The following is a 24,700-nucleotide window of genomic DNA, read 5'->3' on the forward strand; positions in this document are numbered from 1 at the left end:
TAACTAAATGCTCAGGAGGTAATTCAGACATTTAATTCCACCCTCCATTGTGGATAAATCAAAATGATTTTGCAAGAAGCATCAGGGAACTTCAATGCTCTTTCTCAGTCCTCATGCATCAGAATATAATTTCTATGATCTTTCGTATAAAGCCTTTCAACGTAGGCTGCAAAGTGATAATTCTGGCCCTTTAAATGGCTCATCAGGTCATTGCAAAGTGCTGTAATTTGTCAGCTGGGTCACTTCCAGGTGAAAGAATCAGCCTTTTAAAGCCGTGCTGAGCTGCAAATATACAGTAACTGCTGGAGCCAAAGTCAGTGTAGAAATGAACATTTATAAAATCTAATACTAATGTTTTACATGCAAACCAGAACGTTTGACACGATGTTAACAGGAGCCAAGTCTTTAATGTGTTTTTTGAATTAAACTATGTATCTAGGCCCACTTCATGTTAAATAATTCTGCTAAATTCCCCCAACTCTTCCCCCTCCATAATTACTCTGATTTGCAGCCCAGATTTTACTACAGTGTTTACATGCCAGTGCAAAAAGTCCAGAAAACATTTTACATAAACTGAATATTATATGTAGCCTTATTTTTGTTTATTTATTTAGCATAAAAGGTTCTCAAGTGGAGACTGCATGGCTGCAAACTGAAACGTGAAGATGAATGTTCACCAGATTGTGAATATTATATTTGAGTGGTAAGTTTGTAAAGTTTGGAGAAATGTAATACTTCAGAGATTTCTCTTTTTTTTTCTAAAAATAAAAAGAAATAAAGAAATACAAATAACTGTAAAACATTGTCAAAGTTTTATCTTAATTTGTTAAACAGCTGGTTATGTCTGGAATAAAGGAGTCAGGAGATGGACTTATTTGAAACAGATTTACACATATTTCCACCAAAACTGGAAACAACAATGTGATTCTTACAAAAATCACATTTTAGATTACAAAAGCAAGCCCACAAACATTGTTATGTTATTCATTAATAAATTACATATTTAAAAAAAATACCTTGGCAAGACAAAACAAGAGAATAGTTTAAATAAGGTCAAATGTATTAAAATTCAATGATCTTACCTTTATTTCCATATGAAGTCCTTGCACCTGTCCACAAATAAGTGCATCCTTGTTTGCCTTCATTTTTAAAAGTCTGGCTGCTTCAGTGAGTGGAGATTATGGCCAGGAGAGTGGCTGTGATCGGATTCCAACTCAATGTTTTCAGACTTTTCAGTAGAAGAAGAACCATATTGTTCGCCATTCTTGGTATTTTATTTATCGTAATCAAATGTAGTCACCAGCTATGAAGGTTTTTATTTAAATGTCCACATATCAAACCTATAAAAAAATGCAAAAATGCAGTCATTGCTGTGTTTGGAAAAACAACAAGTCATGGACTTGCCAGTTTTGTTATTATTTATACATAATTAATCAGCTTTTATGGGTGAATTAAAACAGTGAAAAGTCTGAAAAAGGCTTCATTTCTCATCAGTTTTGCTTCACAAACATCTGTAACGTGTCCTTAAATTATGTCTATGTATTTGTGACAACATTTGACGGCTCCAAAAATTCTGTGTCAGTGATCAAACTGTCTGATACAGTGTCAAACGTGCAAAGAATGACTTTGTGGATAGTTGCATATCTCTGTGGATCTCCCCACAGAGATATGTGGCAGATGCACAATCATATGACCGAGTCACATCACTGTCAGTCCTGCTAATGACTCAGTGCTAAAGTTTTATTTCTGCTTCACAATATTTTTTTTCTTCGTTCCAGCTTTCCATCCGTCTGTTGGCTCTCAGCCGTTAAGTCTTTCTGGCCTCTGAGGGTTTTTCTCTCCGTTTCTGGTTTTATCTTACTGAAGGTAGAGACTGGGAGCACGGGAACGTATGCACCAAGAGCCGTCCTCCACAAGGGAAGCACTTTCCCAGCCAAGTCTTGAGCTCAGTGCCAGTGTTAAAGTTGGGGTGAAGTCATTAACGAGGTCATTTTGCCGTTGACAGCGTGTCCCCGAGGTGAATCATCACTGCTACTTTCTGCAGCGTGATTTTTTTAAAGCCATTGGAGAGACTGTGCTCCATTTCAACGTCTGGGAAGGAACCCAGTCGCAGAGAAACCGTCGTTACCTTGGAGACATATCTAAGTAGACGATATCCGTGAAACTTTGGATCGTTAAGATTCAAAATAGGAAATGGGACACAGACCATCGGCAGCAGTGGTCTGGTAGCTGCAGGTCTGCTAGAACTTCATTTAAATTCAACAAATTATGCAGTTGTCAGTGACAGTTACAGTCCAGTCCCCTCAAATAAACGATCTTTGTGTTTTCTCATTGCAGATAAATTCGACAAGGCGTCTTCCCTCCTTTGCAGCCATGGCTCACTCCGTGTCTGGAGGGACTGTGCTCACCATCCTCCTCATTAGCAGGTAAGGCTGCAAATAGATAAGAGAAATATAACCAGTGGGATGAATCGCCAACAACACTCTATTAAAAGCCAGGGAGCATAATCAAGTCATGTCAGATTGTTATTTGGTACAAGGCCAAAAATTGTGATGCAGAGAGCCGAGGAGGAGGTGGAGGCATTCTCATGTGGTTTCATTTTCCCTTGAACCGTCAGCGCTCAGCACCGACTCCTCATGCATCAGGCAAGAAGACGCTTTGAAATTCCACTGCCACGTTTATAACACTGCTGAGCAGAACTGATGAGGAAGGATCCAGCACTACATGCATCCATCACTGAATACAATTGGGGTTATAATCCCCGCCGAGGTCATAAGGAGAGAGTGATTGGATGTTTTGGTGCACATTTGCCTGCTACTGTGAGAAGCTGCCTCTCCTGTCTGCATTGTACTTTCCAGGCACAGAGTGCAGCTTCCACACCGTCGTCTGGTTCTCACTGGATCTTCCTTGTGTAGCGCTGCCTCTCTGCACAATCAAATGCAGCATTACGGGGCTGCAGCAGGTTTTCTGCTGTACAAGCATGTCATCAAATGTGTGCATGTGAACTCTTCGGAGATGTGATGAATTAATTTTGCATGTGTGTTAGCTGACAAGGAGAAGTAGAGAAACAGAGAAGGATCGTGAGTCTTCGGTCTGGTTCCTGATATCCGAGACCAGATTTTAGGCCATGTCTGGACCGTTCTTTCATTTGGGTCAGGTTCTTCAGTTGTTTGTAACTCTTGCACTTTCCACTTTAGCAGTAGGACAACACTTATAACATTTGACAAGTTTCAGACAAATATCTCTGCAAAAAAACAAAATAATTAGTATTTTTGGTCTAGTTTCTAGTGCATAATAACTTAGTACATCTGAAATTAGTCAAAATGAAGTTACAAGTAACTTAACACAAGAGCTTGATTTAATCTACTAATTCCTTAATATAATTACAAAAGTACTAGTTCCACTGAGATTATTTCACTTACTGGAAAAATGTCATTATCTGTGGGTATAACTGCAGTAAAATTTATGATTAACTTCCTCTTTTCACGCAATTTAACAAGTTTGTTTTGTTAAATGTATTAGGAAGAAATAAAACTAAAAATAATTAATACATTTATTTTTAAGTTCCCTCACTATAAAACACATTTTCTAAATATGGATTTTGTCTCGGAGAAACTGCTCAGTAAGATGCATTAATCAAAAGTAAAGTAAAAAAGTAAACAAATTAGTTATGCACAGTGTTGCGCTGGTGTGAGGAGAAGTTGGTAGAATTTTCATTCCTGCCCCAGTTTTATTTTTAACCAGATGTTTTTTTAAAGGCCAATGCATTAAATAGTTAAATGACAGAAAGCTACAGAGCACAGTAAACCAAAGATGACCATCTTAAATATTATTTAATCTTAAGAACTAACCAAATGAAGAAAAAGCTACAACATGTTAACACTTTCTCAATAGGTAGTTGTGTCTCTACATTCTGCCACAACCAGCTCTTTGAGAATGAGTTTGAGACTTTGGATGAGCTCATCCAGCCAATCAAAGGGCCTCATTCAGCCACATGACTATATGTTGGAATGTAGAAAGTTTTCTTCAATCACTTGTGAAAAATACTGATGTTTGAGCTCAGAGATCAGCCATGCATGATTAGGGAGAATATGAAAACTTCATGCAGACAGACCCTGGAAAATACTGGGATTAAAAAAAAAACAAAAAACAGGACCATCTTGGAGCAAGGCCACAGCACAACCAACTGCACCACCATGCAGCCAGTTATTCATTCATTCAGGGTAATCTCCATTCCCATTGGAGAAGAGTTAGCATTATTTTTGGCTAACCGCAGTATGACCGAGTTTAAAGTTGCAAGTCTTACAAATGCAGAGATGTCAATTCCGCCTCTTCCAGAGAATATTGGCAGAGTGCTTTGGTGCTCAGCTCCGAATCCTTCGATAGTTTACTGTGATCAGCAGAGAGCTCTGCGCTTCGCAAGGAGAATTTAAATGCAGCGCAGCTTGAGGAGAGAAAACAAAAGTGACATTGGAGAAGGGAAGAAGGAAGCCGATACAAACTTTACAGGCTTAAAGCTGCAGCAAAGTAAAGCGTGTATGACCACGGCGTGAAATGTGTGGAGTGGATGTTTTCCTTTAACGCTCAGGATGCAGGATACCACCGATTAAAGGAACGTTTCCAGATGCGTCGCTGTCAGTCAAGTCTCAGATTCTTTCATCTGCTCTTCTTTTCACTGAGACACTCACGATTGTTCTGTCCCAGAGTACAAAGAACAAAATTGAAGAGGACAGGTAAAACATCACATCTCAAGAAGGTAAATAAAGTCTGTCATCCGAGGAAGTTGGACTCGGCTTTGACGCATTAAAACAGGTTAAAAGATTCTTCATTTAATGCAACACAGCGACGGTGGGGGAAACTTCATAACTCATATTGTACAAACAGATCAAAAGAAAGTTAAAAATTCAAAGTTTAAGCAAGAAATTAAAAATTCATGAAGTGAGTCAAATGTATGAGAGGAAAGAGCATCAGAAATGTTCCCTTCAGCAGAAAATCTAATAACTGGCCTACTGGGCCTAAAACAAACAACACAAATCATATGGTTGCTTTTAAAAAGAGGCAAATTTTTGTCCCTGTTGTGACTCCACACGTCCCCTGAAGGAGTGTGCTTATGGAGCAGTATAGTTCATTTGGAGTGCTGTCAGCTTTTTGTTGTTTGTATTGGTTAAATGCTTGCAATCCTTCGTTCTGCATGGTAATATTGAGCCAGATGGAGAGCTACGTGGACCCAGGCTCCAAACCCTCATCTGACGGCTTTTGGAGCTCATTCACTGCCAATTTTGTTGTAATTTGGCACTAAATTAATAAATAAAACAATCAATAACAGTTTTTGTAGACAAATTTATCCAAGCCTGTGTGTCACGTTTGATGTGATAAAACATCATCTGCTGTTCTCATCCAAAATAGCTTGGATATAAAAGAACATTTCCTCCGCATGCTGCATAAAGAGCATATATTAAACTTTAAATGCATTTTCAAAAACATTTCAACTGCTACTAATGCATTCTTTTCATCATCAGGGTTTGAGCCAATCTGTAAGCATAAATAAGTTATAGGATTACCTTAATTTCCCCAGAGTCAGCAAAGGTATTGGTTGCATAGGCGGTTTTAACCCAAATGCAAGAAACGTGTAAAACATACCAGATTTTTTTTTTTTTTTTTTTTTTTGTTGTAGACCAGAGTTTTTCAACCAGCCCCTGAAGGGCTCACTGCCCTCCAATTTTTACTTGTTTCACTGCTTCCATGCATCTAATTTAAATAAATGGGTGATTAACAGCCTTCTGCAGCACTGGAGGCAACACAATCATTTGATTCAGGTGTGATGATGAAGCAGAGAAAAATCTAAAACATAGAGAACTGTGGGTGCAGCTTTAATTCCCTGCTGCAGACTTCTAGTTTTAGTGTGCATGGTGTTGTTTTTGAAGATCTGCAGTGTTGTTCTTGTGCCAAACATACCTTTTAGAAAAAATCTTTTCAAACTAAAACTTCTCCCATGATTTTTTATTGCCTTTTAGTTGGATTTTTTAAGTTTCCTTCTTAGTGTATCAGCAAATGTTACAAAGGCTCGGTCATTAACCACTCATTTGATTCGCCTTTTGGAGCAGAGATGCATCTAAATGTTGCATAGTGGCAGTCAAACACTGGAGCTGCAGACCCTGCTGGAGAATAATCTACACACATGCTAGTATCACCCAGCTGTCCTAAACCTCGTTGAAAATATATTTCTTAAGACAACTTTGTTGCATAATCTTCTTCTTAACTTCAAAACAGTGAGCTGAATATCAAGATGGTGTGGATTCAGAGGCAATTTGAACAGGGAGGCATTGTCACCTGAGCTTCTGGTGTCTTGTAAGTGAAATGTGGATTCACAAAGTGCTTCATCACAAAGGTTTTAAAGGTTCTTCCTCAAGTGAACTGATTTGGACAAGTTAATGCTCCAGGGCTCTCGCTATTGTCACATCACCGATTCCAACACTTAAAAGAAGATAACACCACTGAAGTTAAGGCAACATGGCCTTAATACTGACTTCAGTCTTCATGCTAAAACCTCTTAAAAATACAACCACAACTTTTCCAGTTTCAAAATGTACCAGTCATCCTGCTGTTACCTAAAAACTCCAATCATAAACTTAATATCCAGTGTTTTTCACCTACAAATGGGTGACAAACGGGGAATTACTTTTATATTTCAGCTGCAGGATTTACAAATCCTAAATGTTTTTTTTTTTAATCCTTTCCAATTCTGTTTTGTCTGTGTTTGTGTCAAATGGATACAGCAGCAAGATGAGAATGAATTGAGCTAATCAGCCTCCATTGGAAATCAATTCTGCCTTCAGTGACGGGTTTCCACCTGGATTCTTAGAAACTGCTTCAAGGTGTTTGATTGTGGTCAAGTTTTCCTGAAGTCCTGAAAACCTTTCTTGTAAATTACAAACTTTATCAAAAGCAAAGTTGACTAATTGTACTTAAAAAACTCTCATTTGTGGCTGTAAATGTCCCCACACATTTGCTACAGCATGAGATCAAGATCTGTTTTCTCTTTTTGGAAAAGGCTTGATGGAGTTTCTTGCACGGTTGCAGGTTTTTACTTGGTTGAGCACAACTCTGTGTTTTGTGATGTGGTTTTGATTTATGCTCTGGAGGGGAATATTATTGGCTTGTCTCAAGTCAGCTTTCTGACTTTGTTGGAGTCAGATCAACAGAGATGAGCTTTTGATCACAACTTTCCTGACAGCTAAATAATGAGGAGGCTTTCATTCTTGCAAAACTAATCAAAGTTTCACATTACATTGACAGTTTTTTGATTTTAAACTGAAAACTTTTTATTCTTATGTGAATTTAATTCTTTTTCCAGGTGTGTGGAGAAACTTATTTCCTGATTTAATATTTTTGCAATCTGTACTCTCTTTTTCTCACTTGGTGTTCAGGTCTGAACGATGTTTTGTCTCTCTTGATCTTTGTTGTTGACATATTCCAGCCACACTGTTCAAATATTTAAAAAAATAGATTGAAAACCAGGTTTCATTTCACAGATTTCTTTCACTCCCATCACTTGGGACCAGTACAGTCATTTGTAAAACCACCAGTGGATTTTTTTGTCTATATGAAACTGCATTTTGTTAGCCGTTCCCCAATGAAATCAATGCCCCATTTAAAAGAGCAACCACAGCTAGTAGTAGATATAGCTATAGATATGAGGTCAGGGACAGTTTTGAGTAGATTGTGTGGATTTTGGTGGTAGTTGTGAACTCTCTTGTAATTGCTCTGCCTTGCCTATTATTCCCCTCTGAGCAGAAATGTTTTGTTAATCCCAGGGATTTCATTCTTGGTGGCCAATTCAGCTTCTTATCGTTAAAAACTGCAGATTGAGATTTGTTGCACTAGGATTAAAACTGAACTAAAACAACTAAAGCTCTTAAAATCATTGAGTTAATACACACCAGCTTCACCTGCTTAGTACAGCTGAGGAAAAATTGATTCTAGTTTTGGTGACACTATTGTGCAGAATCAAGCTAGCTGCTATAATGTATTGTGCTTTTCCCACATTCAAAGGGTATTGTACAGATACATCAGAGTAGTAGTACAATTTTTTTATATCCAAAGTTGAAAAAAAATAACAAGAAAAGCTTATATCTGGTTCACATGGCAAGACTTTAAAATTATCAGCCAATTTTCAAATCCTTAGATGATAAAAAGTTATTCGTATAACAGGATTAACATTGTAACCCAGTACTGAGCAACATCCATTTGTCTTGCAAAACCTGTTGAGAAAAAAACTTGAGTTAACAAACATGGCAGGCTGCTGGGAAGACGCATTGGGAATAGTTTGTGGACTATATTTAACCATTTACCACAGAAGTTAATGATTACTTCTGACAAAAAAAATCCGAAGTAGAAAAACCTAAAATTCTTGCATCATTCAGATTTTGGCTCTGTTTAACACAGTTACTGTGATGGCATCACTTTCTTAAAATACACAGTTATCTGGTAGCTCACACCTGAACAGGTCTGATATATTAAATTAATACTGACAAAGTAAATACTCTAGTCTCTGTCTCAGTTGCTAGTACCAGGTTAGAATCCCTTTTGCTTCAGAGCCGCATCGATTCTGAGTCGTAGACTCAAAAAGGTTAACATCACAGTATCATGCAGTTGATGTGGATCTGTCATATGAACATTTATTCTCCTGTTCCATCATATCTCTGAGGTTTTCTGCTACAACAGATCCATGTTTTAATGTTGTTAACCCTACTATCTAAATGTTACAGCTGAAAGCGAGGCTCATTAGATCTGGAAACATTTTCCCGATCTCTGGATGAACCAGTGTGAAATGCACAGCCTTATTTTACTCTTCTCAGCTGAGTGGCTGCTGGTGTGAGCCTGCTGAAGCAGCCCTTGCAGGATTTGACAGTTTGGAGTCAGATATGACTTTTCATGTACCTTGGTTGAAATAAGTGATATGATTTGAGCAGCCGGTCTGCTCTTTTTACTCAGACCTCAGAGGTAAAGGCAGTGCTTTCATCCACATAACTGTCACTTAGGGGTTATTATGTTTTTAATCCTTTTCTGTTAAGGATTCAGAAAATACTTGTGCACCAAGCTGCTGCCATGTTTTGGTTTAGTTTTGCTTTTTTGAGATTTCCTGTCAGTGTATATGAAATAGATTAATAAATCCTATCTTTACGAAAGCTTTTATGGATCCAAAAATATTAACACGAATCTACTTTGCCTAATGTTTACATATCAGAATAAATTTCTGCTTGTTTGTGGGGTTTTTTAATAATATTTTTCTTCAAAAAGTGTTTAAATCCATTCTATTAAACCTTTCCCCTGACGACGCCAGCAGAGGAGCAGAGTGTACTCTGGACAGACCGCCAGTCTTTCATGACATTAACACAGAGAGACAGACGGAGGCAAGGCCTGCTGGGACGCTTACCCAAAGTCAAATAATAAACCAATTAATTAAACAAGGAGGCTTTTTCACCGTGAGAGTAAACCAGAACATCTAAGCCCCACTTTGCTGACAATTAGACTCGTTTCAGCTTCATGTAATCCATACGTGAAAAGGGTATTAATTGAGTTTGTCCTGTTTGTAGTGGCTGTGGCACCAAATGATCTCCTTGTGCGTGACCCTGCATGACATCAGAGAGGTGGATACAGAACTAATGCTCATTCGTTTAGCATAACTGTATACATATTGGCATGGAGTAATATCTGGCAGTGTAGGTTAATGAATAATGGAGAAATGTGCGTCCCTGGCAGGGTCGTAACATTCTCTGGTATGTCAGGATTTCACTTACATAGCATGGTAAAACTTCAAAGTGTTAGTTTTAGAGAGAGATGGTCATAGATGATCATATTTGCCTTTCCTAGTTGTTTTATTTCTAGAAAAAAGTCAGACTGATGACTTTTCCTCTGAGTTAAATCTCAAAAATCATTTCTCTGACTTTTGGTCTCCAAAGATTAAAGTCAGATTTTTGTTTTCAAGTGGTCCTAATCTTTTTCTGTAGAATGTTAACATGTTTGCATGACAGAGGAAATGAACAGGACCAAGAGTAGAGAGTTAATTTATCCATCTGGACAACGTCTTGACAAGACAACCAAGTAAGTTGGTTGGTTTGCATGGAGGTCCAGGTGATATATTTTGCAGGAAAATAGGGGTCCTGAGTAAACGGGAATATTCTGCAAAAATAATGCAAATATTTGCTGATACCATGACACTTTAAAAAATTGTTCAGTCAGCTAAGATTGTGCATTGCTTGAAATATCCTTGTCAGAGAGTGCAGATAGGGTCACATGGATAATCATGTCAAAGAGGTCAAATAAGAGGGAAGCGGTGGTCAGGGCTGCAGCTCTCTCTCTGTGTGCCGTGGGGCTCACAGCCATATCAGCACCCACTGGTTTGGATCAGCCAGAGGTTTCTGCTGCAAGCTAGAAAAAATATCTCATCAGGGAACAATGAACAAATGTGAGACGCAAATATGACGTCCAAAATAGATATTATTAGATTATTAGGCGTATCAGGTGAAGCCAATGTTCACAATGAATGAAATCCAGAGTTACATATGTGCTAATATTAGTTATTTAATTCCTCAGGTTTTTTGACAAACACCAGTCACTGAACATTTTCTCCAACCGCCAAGCATATTGGTGGCATCATGGTGAAAACTGGTTTGATCTGAATTTATGAAGCTCCACATGCTGAATGAACTATAAATGTCAAGGAATTGTTAATAAAACCTTGGATTCTGCTGCACTGAGAATCTTAAAAGATTATAGGGGATATACTTTTAAGCAATCAGTCCCTCCACTCTTAATGAAAATAAACATAAACCACTCAAAAAGTCTCTTTACTTTCTGTACATGATTCAGCTTCTCAGTGATATTCTAATTTAACTTTGCACTTGCATGTTCTTGTTTCTTTTCATAATTTCTGCCCTGTTTCTTTGAATACGGGGCTGATTTATGAATAAAATGACAAAAATATTCAAGAACTAATTAATCAACTCTGAAAATTAGACCATTTTCTCTTAAAATTGGCCCTGAAATTCAGTATTTAACTCTTAAAAAGGGAGTGCCTTCTGTGTAACAAAGAACTAAAACTCTGTTTTTAGGTTTCTGTTCCTAATTTAGATAAGAAATTGAATTTCCATATAGAAAATTGACATTGAATGTACAGTGCATGTAAAGCTCTAAGGATCGTCTTACAATAAAACGCAACAAACCTGGAGCCACGGATAATGCCCCGTGCCCCAATAAAGCTTTGTAGTATCTTTTAATTAATACTAAGCAGATATCACATTCTAGTCTTCCTTTGAGGTCCTAAATCAGAGGTTGTGTCAAGCGAGATTTAATAAAGCAGCACATGTTCATGATCACAGAGTTTCACTTTGTTTCTCCCTCAAAACCAGAGCAGCTCACTCAATGTTAAATCCAGAGCTTTGGTTCTGTTTGACATCAAGCCTTTACAGCCTTTATTTCCAAATAATCTTAAGATAACAGCAAAGATCCCTGGTGTGACTGAACCACTAACTAATGGTTCAGAAAGCTGGAGCAGAAAAACCTGCAGCAGAACTGTCTGACTTCCATAAATATGTAACATTTAAATTATTCTGCTTTACTCTCTTCATCCAGTACATTGGATGTATTTAGATTATTTTTTCAATCTATAAAATAATGAAAGTTACTAAAAATATTTAGCTAAAATAATTTTTAGTCCATCAAACCACAGGAAATATCTCCAAATACAAATGTTTTCTTCATGGTTGTTTTTGGCAACTATAATCTGTTTTTTTATGTTGGTTTTTATGTTTTTATGATGTTAACTGGATCTTCCTCTTGGAGGGGCCATTCAGTCCATATCGGGAGAGAGCTGTGGATCAAACCAGCCTGTTCATGAGGTCTTTTGCTTTTCTTTTGAGGTTAATTCTTCCATTTCTCTCCAAAGCATCTTCATCTCTGAGACACAGAACCCACCTACCTTCTAAACGATATGGTGGCAGGACATTCCCAGAGTGTTTAATTATTATAGGTGACATCTTTATACCAAAGTATGATACAAACATGTGGAAGTCCACAATTATTTTCCTGATATCTCACATAAATTCAATTTTTCAAGGATTTCATACAAAGAAGCAGCTTGTTTGAAGTGTTACATTGAAATACATCCACAGATATGCCCCAGTTTAACTTAAATGTAAAGGCATTCATTTATTACATAATAAAGTTCTGAATTAGAAGAAAATGGAAATGATTTTGATTAATCTAATTAGCCTGATATTCCTTCTTTAATTCCATGTCAGACAGTTAGCAATAAAGAGTCTCTGTGTTTCCGGACCTGTTTGTTTTGGATGTCCAATGGCTGCTGGAGACCCGACACAAGGAAGGGAACACATAGGAGATGGATTAAAAGATAAATTTAGCCTGAACCTATTTTCATCCCTGCTCAATAATCATCTCAGCTAAGTCCCAGCATGTCAAATAGTCTTGACTATTTACATTATCTTACTTAACGAAGGCAAGACAATTTTATTTGTAGAGTACATTTTCAGCAAATTCAAAGTGCTTTACATGATTAGAATGAAAATAAAACATCAATCAAGCAGAACACAACAGAAAATTAATTCCAGTGATAAAGGAAAAAGATGACAGGTTTAAAAACAGACTACACTTTATGATGTTCCAGTTTTAATTAATCAAAGGCAGCTCTAATCAAAGAGCTTTTTTTAACTTTGAAAGAAGAAAACTCTTAAGTTCAAATCAAAAATAACGCTGCTGTCTAAATAAAAAGATAAGGTTTTTTTTTTGCTTACAGTATTAGTGAGAAGCTTCTCCTCCATAACATGCCCTCTGATCATTCCTTTATTTTACGTAATATCTTGTCTGTCTGTGGTGAACACAAATGTGACTTTCCCTTCTCATTTCCGGGGTCAGTAGTCTTCATGACATGTCTCTCCCAATTACTCCTGGAAAGTCTTCTGTGGTTGAAGTTTCCTTTGAAAAAAGCTGGTTGGTTATAATAGGCCTCCAAAAAGGAAATTAGACTTTAGATTATATTCTACAGACATCGTGGGGGCACATACTAAGAAATTAATGACTGCCTTTGCCTTTTAGGAAGATGCCCCAAAAAGCCACTTTTGATGAAACTGAGGATAATGATCCCAGCTTCTTAACTAATCCACCAAAATGAAACTTTTGAGGATCCTGCTTGGCTTCTTTGGTGGTTTAGGACTGTCTAAATACTCTTTCATCCTGAAACTGTAAAAGTTTCTTCCTTAGTGTTCAAATTCTTTAAACTAAGTAGAGTTTTTATAGCATATTTTATGTGGATGACATGACTTTTTTATAGTTTCTTATGCAAGTCACAGAATTTCCTTTCTTTGTTGCATAGCTCGGTCTTAGATTATTGCATTTTGCATGTTGAAAATTGAATTTTTCTTTAATCTTTTAGCTGAATTATGATGCCATTCACCCCAGATCACATTGTGACATTACTCATTTAGACATTGCTAACTTTCTTGTTTCATTTTCACCTGATACCCGTGTGGCGCTGAGTAAAACTTTGCTGACTCCTCTCTCACTGTTATCATGTGCAGAGAGGTTTAATAAAGATGCATTCATTTCACATCTATGTGTCTGTTCCGTCGAGCATGCAAATAAAAACACAGCTAATTATCCTGCTAAAATTTTTATGGATGGCTACTTTCCTCATTACTAATTGCTCTTTTGCCTTGAAACTGAGATGAAAATGTTCCAGCAGTGATCACAGATTACCTTTGAGGCCATTTGATGTAATTGCTAAATGAAAAGGCCGCATCGACAGCGCTTGCAGGATGCAAACTGCAAAATTACATCAGTCTGTGACTGCAGGATTTCAGAAAAAACTCACCAAATCATTGTTACACAAAACGAGGCGACAGGTTAGCTGGATAGACGGGAGAAAATGTGTAGGGAAGAAACCAGATATGAGCAAGAGACCCTGGCCTAGTCCAAGTCAATCTTTACAGCGCTATTTTTAGTCTAAGTATTTTTTGGTTTTACTACTTAAGTTAACATCAAAAACTCAAGCTCCCATTTCTACTTTAAGCTTAAAGCATCTCCTGCTTTTAGTAAATATTGCTTTCACCTTCTTACACATTATCTCACGTGATGCATAGTGGTAAATTACCATTCACACCACCAAGGCCAGCTGAATTACAGTGTTTCAGATGACATTCAGATGATTTTGAAACTGTAAAAACATCCAGCTCATTCCAGACAACGTTTTGAACAAGCCACAGTTTTGTTTCTCTCAAAGTTCTGGTTCTTCCCTGCAGTATTTAGCAAAGTACCAGCAGTCAGACTGAAGCGTTTGCTCCTGTTCCAGAAGCAGATATTTAACCTTTATGTGACAGAAAACACATTACAGTTTGTTGCAGAAATAGCAGAGCAGCTGCACAGCAGATTACGATGAGAATGAGAGTCAGACAGAACTATTGTGTCTTTTCTTATGTAATAATCCAAAATGCAACTGTGAATATAACTGTAAATGTATTATAGGCTTGTTTACCTTACACTTTGCTGTTGCCAACAAACTTATCAGTGTCAGCAGACGTTTTAGGTATGGCTTAAGAATTGAAGTAGAACTTTTATGAAGCAGTAAATGAGTACTTCCTCCTTTGGTTTTGTCATGCTACTGCAAATCAGAAGCACATACAGTACAAGGCACGTCCTCACTTCAGCGCTCAGGGGGAAAATTGAATGTAAAAGAAATGCTGGACAACCCCTGAGTTTCTATTCAAGACTAGACCGCAGTTTTGTGAATATAACAGTCCAATTAAACCAGAAGGTTTTCATTCTGGGTTTTCTGATATCATTCCAGAGCCACAAGGTGCATAGCTCTCAGAAGTCAAAGTTTCCTCATGTCTGGTAGGCATTTTCCCTAAAAGCCATTTTAATTTGCATTCGGGTTTTGCAGTGTGTGGAAATTGCATTATCTCGCCGCACTGGGCACAATTTTCTTTAGCATTAATGAAGGGAACTGGAGACCTCTTGCTGGTATGACTACCAGCAAGCCGCTTGGGTTGAAGTCACTGAGGAGACAGTTCACATATTCAGTCAATTACTCACAAGGGATTCCTAGAAAGTTAGCTGGCAAGAGTTAGATGTGAGCCACAGCAGGATAAGAAAATCTGACTTAGTCAGTCTGAGCTACCAGCAAAACTGGCAGATGACTTACATGGCCACTTTGTTGGGTACACACATTGAAATGTTCCCTGCACACTTTTAGCAAAGTCCAGATAGTAGGGTCACAATTTGGGATAAAATGAATGCAAAGATCCATCCTGCCATGTAGTAATAACATCAACTGTGCATGATTTAAATGCTATGAGCCTCTATGAGTTTCGATTTATATAATCATTCAGAGATTTATAAACTAACAAACATATTTAAAGTTTGTTCCCTGAGCTGCAGGGTGTAAGGATTTTAGAAATGTTGTGTTCTCTGTATTCCTGGTTTTAGTGAGAACATGAGCAGCAAAAAAAAAAATAAAAAATTTAATCAGTTTGCTGCACAATTTAAGATTATATCCAAATTCACAAAACTCTGTTGCTGTAATTGGTTAAAGTGGCCATGAAGGCGTTGATAGTGCAAATATGTATGTGTTGAGATGATGTGAGGATGCCTCAGTTAGGAAATATTAAAATGCATAAGTAGTTGATTACCACAACAATGGAATCTCTTTGCTGATTATATTTGACCTCAGAGGCCAATAAAGACGCTAAATGTAGAAGCAGCATATGCATGGAGAATAAAGAGCCTTTCAAGTTATGGAGAGGAGTCCAGCTCTCAAAGAAATACTACTGAAACAAATGCAATAGGAGTATCTTTCTGCTTTTATTACTTACTGCACAGAATAGTGGGAATAATAGCAGAATTTATAGAAATCTCTCTTTACTTGTTGCTTTAGGAACATGTCTGACCCTGGGTATTGATACTTTTCTGCAACTCAGACAACATTATCTCATTTTAACTAAAAACATAGAGTTCTCATAGCATGACCTTTTAGGTTTGTCATTCTGCTGTTGTGTTTGTCTCTCCTTCCAATTAGAAAGCTAATTGGCTCCTATATGCTCATAGTCAGAGGACTATTCTGCTCCTCATATTTCCACACCTTCTATTTCCAAATCCAAATAGATTTAAAATCGACACTGCAAATTACTGACATGAACATTCTGCCTGCGGCGGTAAAATCGAATGAGAGATTTTTCTACACTAATTACCTCAGCACGTTATTTTTGTTCCTGGTTTGTCTTTTTCTGAGTTTGTTTTTTTTCCCAATTAGGGGCAGAGTTACGTAAACATTTTGAATAGATACAGTAAAACAAATTTCATGCATAAATATGTCTGCATTTCATTTAGGTTTTTGCACCATGGACACTACTTTACATAATCCCACCACTCAGGGGTTTCAGCATAATTTACAACCTAACAGCTGCATTTGGTCTAAATTTCCACAGAACTGAATGAAGGCTACATTTACAACTTAAAATGTATTTCTATCAGTAAGTGATCTTACTTTTTCCTCTCCCATATTGTGATTCTGTAATTTACTGTCAGAATAAATCCAGCGGTTTAAGAAAATGTGTAAGGAAACAGCAGATTTATACACAGAGGACAGGTCAAGGGTAAAACTGTAGTGGTTAGAACAACAAGAGGTTATAAAACAATATCCCAACCTTTGAACCTCTTGCAGAGCATCGTTCAATCCCTTATCTGAAATTAAAAATGGTGTGACAAAACTGCAAATCTACCAAGGCTTGACTGTTCACCCATTTACTCTACAAACCTAAGAGGGCATTGTTGAAAAGGAGCGATATGTAATGTTGGAAGTTTGTAAAGGAAACAGCAACCATGTGGAAGAAGATGTTCCAGTCAAAGGAGACCCAAACTGAACTTTGGCCTGTTTATAATATGTTACGTGTGGTGAAAAGCTGTTATACAACCATGCTGGTGCCGCTCTAAGCTGTCAGAGTTGATGGGAAGATGAATGGAGCAAAATGTGTCACAACTCTAGAAAAGGACGTCTTAGTTGCCACAAAAGACTGAAGAAGTGGGTTAAAGTTCACCTTCCATAGGGCAATAACCCTAAGCATACAGCTAGTGATACAGAGAAATGGTTACGACCAAAGGATACTCAGAGCTTAGGGTGGCCCAGTCAAAGTTCAGATCTACATTTACTTATAAAACCTTAATTTTCAGATTTTGCTTTTGTGGAAAATGCCCTTTGAATGTAAAAAATGCTTAAAGGGATTTAAAGCTTCTGGAAATGTTCTACATTTTTGATTGTTTCACATACAGTAAATATGTGAAACTGTTGCTTCTTTGCTGTTTGTTTGATCCTATTTTCTCTGCCCAGATTAATATATTTACATGAATCCTACTTTCTCTAACTGGTGAAGGGAAGGCGTGTGTTTCTACTCGTGTGCATTTTGCTTTTAATCTCAACCCAGATGTAAGGATCTGTGATCTTTTATGACATAAGGCTTTTTGTTTCTTGTGTCAAAATCTTTTTCTGAGGCTCCTCTAACTTCAGAGGACAGATGAAGACGGAAAATCTTCTTTATTTGGTCGAGGGGACTTCTGCTACTCTCCCATGTGGAGGAGCTTAGGGAGCTCACTGCCACAGCATGAAAGGGAGAAACAGCTGCTTTTATGCACACAAGCCTACTACACAAACTCAGGAGGGCTTCTTGTTGGCTTGGCTTCTGTATCTGTGTCTCTGTGTGTGAAATGGCTGAAAGGTCTGAGGAAGGCTTGAAAGTCCCTTCACAGCAAAATACAATCTCAATATATGAGAGCAATAGCAGTTTTTGCCCCAAAATGCCATTGCACAGTAGCAAAATCAAATATTCTCTTTAAAAGAAGAAAATAAGAAATTTAATAGCATTTAATGGGTAAAGTGCTCAAGATGAATGCAACTCTTCTGCACACCTGGAGGTTTGAGCTAGTAATATGTTTTACCTCCAGTGGTCTGGCCAAGAGACAAGAGCTGCCTCCTCTTTCCTGCAGCCAGCTGTCAAGGAAACAACAAGCGTGCTCTTCACTGGAAACCTGGGGAAGTGTAACCTTAGCCATGAACAGTGAGAAGATTAATATGTTTGTTTGTGATTTATAGTGCAAATAAAATCAGATAAGTCATTTTTGTGCACATGATGGTATTGTGTTTTTCACAGTTTAAGACTGGTAGACTTTAATCATTTACCAAGACCAGCTGCACCGTCTCACTGTTTCAAAGTCATTCAACCAAATGTTAGACAATTAAATCAAACAGTTATTGGAGGAGCATGCTGGAAGGCACTCGTAGTGTTGGGCATAAATTTGGCCAAACAAAGTCAGATAGTCGAAATTACTAAAGTTTTAATAAATGTCATTGTTTTTTTTTTTGTTTTTTCTATCAACAATTGTAGCATCACATTGCTATTTTACCACTCCTATGTGTTAGCAGTAACTTCTTTTCCTTTAGTCTTAATATTTCACAATTTGATATTTTGGAAATAAATTTGCTTCATCTAAACACGGCAATTTTGAAGAAAATAGTTTTTGGCTGATGTAACCGGATGTCACTACTGGCGAGAAAGATGAAGACGAAGGCAGGAAGTGGTATGAGAAGGATGAAGTGGTGAGTTTTTTTAATGAAAAACATTTTCACTTGTGATTTTAATAGCTTTTCTCTTTTAATGGAAAGATGATAAATATTTGTATCCGCACAAATTTAAACTCAGATATGAGGTACAGAACTGTGATTAACAATGTTGACATAAATGCTTTGCTGAAAGCGTAAATCTCATTTTGTCAAAAATGTATAAATGAAATGTGCTCTTAATGAGGGAATTTGGACACATTATGCTCGTGAATGGACCTTTGTCCCTTTTCTTTGACTCCTGCAGGGGATCTGTAAGCTGGAAACCTGGACACACTGAAAAGAAAGAAGAAAAAATACATTAAAACAACATTTGGAAGGATGTTTAACTCAGTTTCTTTGTACATATTTCAAAAGGGAATATTAAATTAATTTACTCCCTGGGCGAACAGAAAACCCACATGTTGCTCTCCTCTGTGGGGTTTGGGTTTTAAAGCTCACAGGCGGCCTGGGGGATTTGGGGAGCTCAGGGGGGCAAAGCGAGGGATCCTGCAGAAGCAATGAATGACATGAATCACTGAAATAAGGAATGGGGGTGAGAAGCGGGTTTGAGTCAAGCCTGCTGCTGAGTGGGCGGAAGAGTGGCGGAAAAAGAGTTAGAAAGGGGTCCAGTGAGAGTGTTACTCAGCTCTCTGCAGGGGTTATGCTCAGCTGAATTAATTTGTTGTGAAATGTGCAAGCCGGGCCCGGACCCATGGCTTGTGTGCATTGGAAACAGAGAGGACAAGGAAGCGGCTGGGTAGACTGATGTGTTGGGAGGCTATGTCATGGAACCGAATGTGAAAAAGCAAATTCTGCCGCAGGGCTCAGTCCTTCTCACCCGACTACACCATCACAATGTATTACTTTGTCTGAACCCGTTTTTCTGCCCTTACATTTGCATCAAAATGCAAAACACATTAGCATAAGCAACCATCCAGGGAATATGAATGAGGATCAGGGCTACACCAGCTGGGTTCAGCTTTGTCTTTCCATTGGTCGTATTTCATGTTGCACATTGTCGCTCCCATGAAAAGCCGAATCTGTCACAGATATTGTCTTTCTAAATAGTTGACAGATACAGAAGGAGTATCAATACAGATGAAACGATTATAATTTCATCGTAATCCAGCCTTCACCAGGTGCTTCCCACAACACTTCTGACAGAAGAAAGTGATTTAAAGAGCTGAGCCAAAGACGACTTGCACAATTCTGCAAAATGATATAAGATTCACAAGTTTTCCATAAAGTCATCATGAGGTGTTCTCTATCACAATAACCTTCGTGAATGTTGGTCACACAAGACTCTACAGCAGTAGAGTCAGATGAGGGCTTGGAAGAAATGTTGAATATTTGCTGGCAGCAGCATTTGAACACAGAAGAGCTACTATCTTGAGCACAACCTACCAAAGCAAAACCAGGATGACCAGTCAGAATGAACTGCAGGGGCTTGTTTTTAACCAGCAGTTCCAGTTATTAGTACATTTAGTAACTGGCATTTAGAGATCTTTCTTGCTACTTTTATGTACCTGGACTAAACTATGACCCAGAACACCAGCTATGTATCAAAACCATTACTGTGTGGCTCATTTACACCTCTACCATATTATTAGTCTTTATCTGTAAATAATAAATAACTGCATTTTTTTTTTTGTCCAGTTTATGTTTGTGATTTTTCTTGTAGACACTGCATTGCTGAGGTTTTTTTCTTGGTTAATTAGAACCACTTTTCACTTAAATAACACATTTATGCATTATTTAAGCAGTGAGACAGAAAAAGGAATAGAGGGGAGATATGAGAGAGAAACTCAACAAAGCAAAGGGAGTGAGTGAATATCCAAAGGGCTTATTAGTCACTGATCCTGACAAACTAGGACTTAATAAACGCTGCTTCCTGTTCTCACTTCCTCCTCCACCTGGCTCGATTGTGTGTGACTGGCCGATTATCACATTAAAGCTGCTGTTTTCTCACAAAGACATCCATTTATGCTGATGATATCACTTCCAAGGTCATGGCAGATGAACCCTAAGAAATCAATTGGAGTGATGAAACACTGATGCTCCTCTTGACATCCAACTGTTGAGCCCGTACTGATGCTAGCTCCCGCTGTCAGAAACGCTCAACTCTAAGGAAAATGTCTTCATCTTTTTTTATCCCAGCTGTGTCAATGAAATCTAATTATTGTGGGTTACTAAAATGCTTTTTGGTATTTATGAAGACAATGAAGCCTATTTTGAGTTCCACTATGTAGATACTGCCAATGTATAAATGGTAATTGGACAGAAAATTACATCCAGAACTCCAATGATTTTCATCCTACATTTTCTTTCACCTAAACAAAGTTCTGAAAAACAGCTTGCATGCAGCTACTTTTGTATAATCAGACAATTATTAAAATACAGAGATGGTACCAGGCTTTTTTTGCACAACCATCTCAAGAAAAACAGATGGTGCTTCTGGATTGGCTAATGCTATTAGCTAGTTTGTAACACCAGCTAACAGTGTGCCAAGTTGCATTGCTTCTAGGTATTCAGCTTCCCACACTGCAATTTCTTTCAGAAGTTTAAGATTTCCTCCTTGAAAACAATCTACAAATTTTATTGTAAGTTAATAGCGCAGTTTGTAGAGCTGTTGCCTTGCTGGGTTCGATTACCGGCCCCGGTCTTTATGCATGGAGTTTGCATGTTCTCCCTGTGCATGCGTGGGTTTTCTCCAGGTACTACGGTTTCCTCCCACAGTCTAAAAACATGACTGTTAGGTTAATTGGCCTCTCCCTAGGTGTGTGAGTGTGTGTGTGTACATAGTTGTGTGTCTCTGTGTTGCCCTGCGACAGACTGGCGACCTGCCAGAGTGAACCCCGCCTCTCACCCGGAACGTTAGCTGGAGATGCACCAGCACCCCTCCTGACCCCACTAAGGGACAAGGGTGTAAAGAAAATGGATGGATCCAGAAAAATGGTTTTAGCATTTTCATCATATTCAGTGACACTGCACCAAGTCCAGTACCTGCACCTGGATCCACCTGATTTCTTCCTTTACATTATTCGGTCTTTGTAAAACAAACCAGTAAATGTATTTAGATCAGGGTGAGTCCGTCCTCCAGGGCCGGCATCCTGTATGTTTTGGTACCTGATGGAAGTCTCTACCTCCTCAGCATGTCAGTGTTCAGCAGTCATCATTTGATCCAGGTGTGTTGAACCAGGGAGAAAACTAAAATATGCAGGTCAGCGGTCCTTGAGGACTAACTTTGGACACCCCTGATTTAGATGCAGGTAACCTTAGAAAGTCGGAGTGGCTGTGGAACAGTGGCATCTTGTTATTCTTGATAGGCAGCACAGTGTGCAGGTTGTGGGTCTGCGTCGTGTCATAGTGCTGAGGGAACCTGCTCTATATGAATATGAATGGTATTCGTTGTGAGTGCACAGGCGTGAGAAAATATAAATCATCACTTTATGTTTGACTCGATCTGTGTTGCTGCTCAGACAAAATAATCTCAGATCAGCTGCTTGTGTTGGAAGAAATCATGAATTCTTGGAGTGTTTTGGAAATCTGCTTTGCTTTCCCTGTTTTTCTGCTTCTTCTTATTTTATTTTTTTTTCAGGGCTCAGTGGTTAGCAACTGTTTGGCAGGTTGGAAAGCTCAAGTCTCATTCTGCAGGTGAAGGTTTAGACAGCCAAAAGTTAGAGTCTGGGGATTTACTGAGATGGACAGAATGAGAGGAGATGTGAGATCTGCTGCATTCCATTATCTGACAACTTTGGGTTTTCATCCATTAGAAAGTGTTGTGTTATGTTTCTGTTTGCGTTACTTAAATGTTTAAATGTTCATTACAATGATTTGACGTAAAAAAAAAAAACAACTATAAATCTGTATAGCTTTGGACCTCTTTAGTGGCATTTTGTACATATTTTTCCCTTCATGTCTGTTATTACAAACACACATACATTTGTGCGGGGGGTCAAACAGGGTGACCCAGATTGATTTTACGAGAAGCAGAATGCAGTCAGCACCATTACTAACATGGCTTCCCCATCCAAAAGAGCTGAAACAACAGGCTGCCAGCCATGTGAGTGGGACTTTATGCAGCATAGCATCAGTCTGTCAAGGTGGAGGCACCCCCCCATCTCAGCTGATTTGACACAGTCAGGTGAAACAAGTCGAGCTTTCTGGCAAAAAAAGTTTCTTTTTTCTTCACTGTGGAATCAAGCCTGGGTTTGAAAACTCAGGGGGTCGGGTTCAGGACAAAAACAACAAAACAAAACAAAACAAAAGATAAAGGAGCTATGGCCGAGAAAAATAAAAACTTCCTATCGTCATTTAAAGTGATAGGAATTGAATATTTTGCCTTCTTTTTTAACACAAGTGTGTTTTATGTGAGTTTAGAAGGACAGAAACACAGTTACGTTTAAAAAAAAATAAAAAAAAAATATGTCAAAGGAAACAGGTCGGAATAAATAGCAGCAAACAAAACAATTCTCCAAAAAATAAAAGTGGGAAAACAAGCAGGCAGGTGAAGAGGCTGACAAATCTGGCAGGCAAACAGACTGAAAAGGACTGAAAAGGACTATATATACACAAAGAGAGAGGGGGAGAGTGGGTGATGAGACGCAGAAGGCTTCAATTGGGACAAAACATAACAGTACAGTGGTGAAAAACAACGAAAAATAGAGAAAAATATTATATCGGAAAAGAGAGAGTGAAGCACGAGCAGGTAGAGGTTGATTCTGAACTTGCCTCTTATTTTTAAATATTGCATGTGATTTTGGGAAGGGATTAGAAATGTTCACATTATTTATCATTAACACAAATTCCTTTTATTGCAATATGAATTATGAATTATTGTGACAATGATTAGCTCTTTTTAAATGTGTTTGCAGAGCATTTTCGTTTGTAATTTAGCTATTTATTTCTATTGCTGATACCAAGAGAGCAACAATAAACATCAGCATCATAGTAAATCTGAATAGATGCAGTTATTTTATGCAACACTTAATGTAAATGATGAGTAGAAATTGTGGGGCTTTAACTGTAGAGACATGCATTAAAAAAATGACTCCAATGAATGTAGAATACTGGTTACAAAAACACTCCTGATGATAATAACCATATTTCTATAGTTATGTCAGCAGATTGGCGTTTTACTCATAATGACCACCATTGTTTAGTTTCTTTTGCTAACCTGTGCAGCTTAAAATGCAGATTATTTTTTATTGATTTCTGGTCTTAACACTATCTGGATTATTCTTTTTGCTGTGAATGATTGCAACAATATTTACATGCAGCATTAATTATTGTATTGATTTTTAAAATATCATTAATAAAAACAAAAGCTTCAATTCCTGCACATAGAACCATATCATCTTATCATGAAAAAGAATGAACATTTATTTTTGTTTTTCACATCAGTAGTTTTTTTTTTGTCTTTCTTATCTTTGTTGATTTTTCTTTGAATTTCTACTCAGAAATCTGTGAAATCATAGCTGTTTCTATGCTCAGCGTCCGAAAACAGACTTCAAAATTGTCTTTTTCTTCTGGGTATTTTGGACAAACAACAATAATTTGCAGATGTTAGTTGTATTTATGTTTAAACGTTCGTATGATTTTTCTGTGGAGTGTTATTTTTGGGTCACACGTTGTATTCACACTTTGTGAATAGTGTTTCCAAAAGTATCTGGATTTTTATCTGGTCGTCAAACTAACAAAACACATACAGATCTAAACTGATGCAGTGAAGTAAGGCAGCAGGACTGTGAGATATTTTTGCTCCTGTTATTTGGATATACTGTGTTTCAAAATGATCAGAATAAGCTTTGCATCAAAGAATAACAAAAAAAATGCTGCTAATAGAGTGCTGTATCCAAGCATGGTACTGGAATGTTAAGTGGAAGGAAAAAGTATGGAAAGCACAGTGAAGGGAAGTTACACAAGGCGTGAGTTGGGGCTGAAAAGTGCATGGCCTCAGCTTTTGGTAAGAAAACATTTCCAAATTGAAAAAGTTTTCTTGATATGTATTTTACTTAATAAGAATAAAGGTTTGAA

At 37.8% G+C, this 24,700-nt stretch overlaps 1 protein-coding gene across 1 annotated transcript in view; it reads left to right on the forward strand.

Moving 5' to 3' along the window:
* The first annotated feature begins 2,253 nt into the window (after positions 1-2,253).
* Positions 2,254-24,700, forward strand: part of LOC106936437 (gamma-aminobutyric acid receptor subunit pi-like) — a 41,755-nt gene continuing 19,308 nt past the window's right edge. Inside the window, exon 1 of the mRNA XM_015017446.1 lies at positions 2,254-2,426. Coding sequence (XP_014872932.1) covers positions 2,269-2,426 — 158 coding nt within the window. The 5' untranslated portion in view covers positions 2,254-2,268. The remainder of the gene's footprint in view (positions 2,427-24,700) is intronic.

The sequence above is a fragment of the Poecilia latipinna genome, unplaced genomic scaffold (assembly GCF_001443285.1).
Source record: "Poecilia latipinna isolate Pla-1442-1.1 unplaced genomic scaffold, P_latipinna-1.0 Scaffold2143, whole genome shotgun sequence".
In the NCBI taxonomy this organism is placed as follows: domain Eukaryota; kingdom Metazoa; phylum Chordata; class Actinopteri; order Cyprinodontiformes; family Poeciliidae; genus Poecilia; species Poecilia latipinna.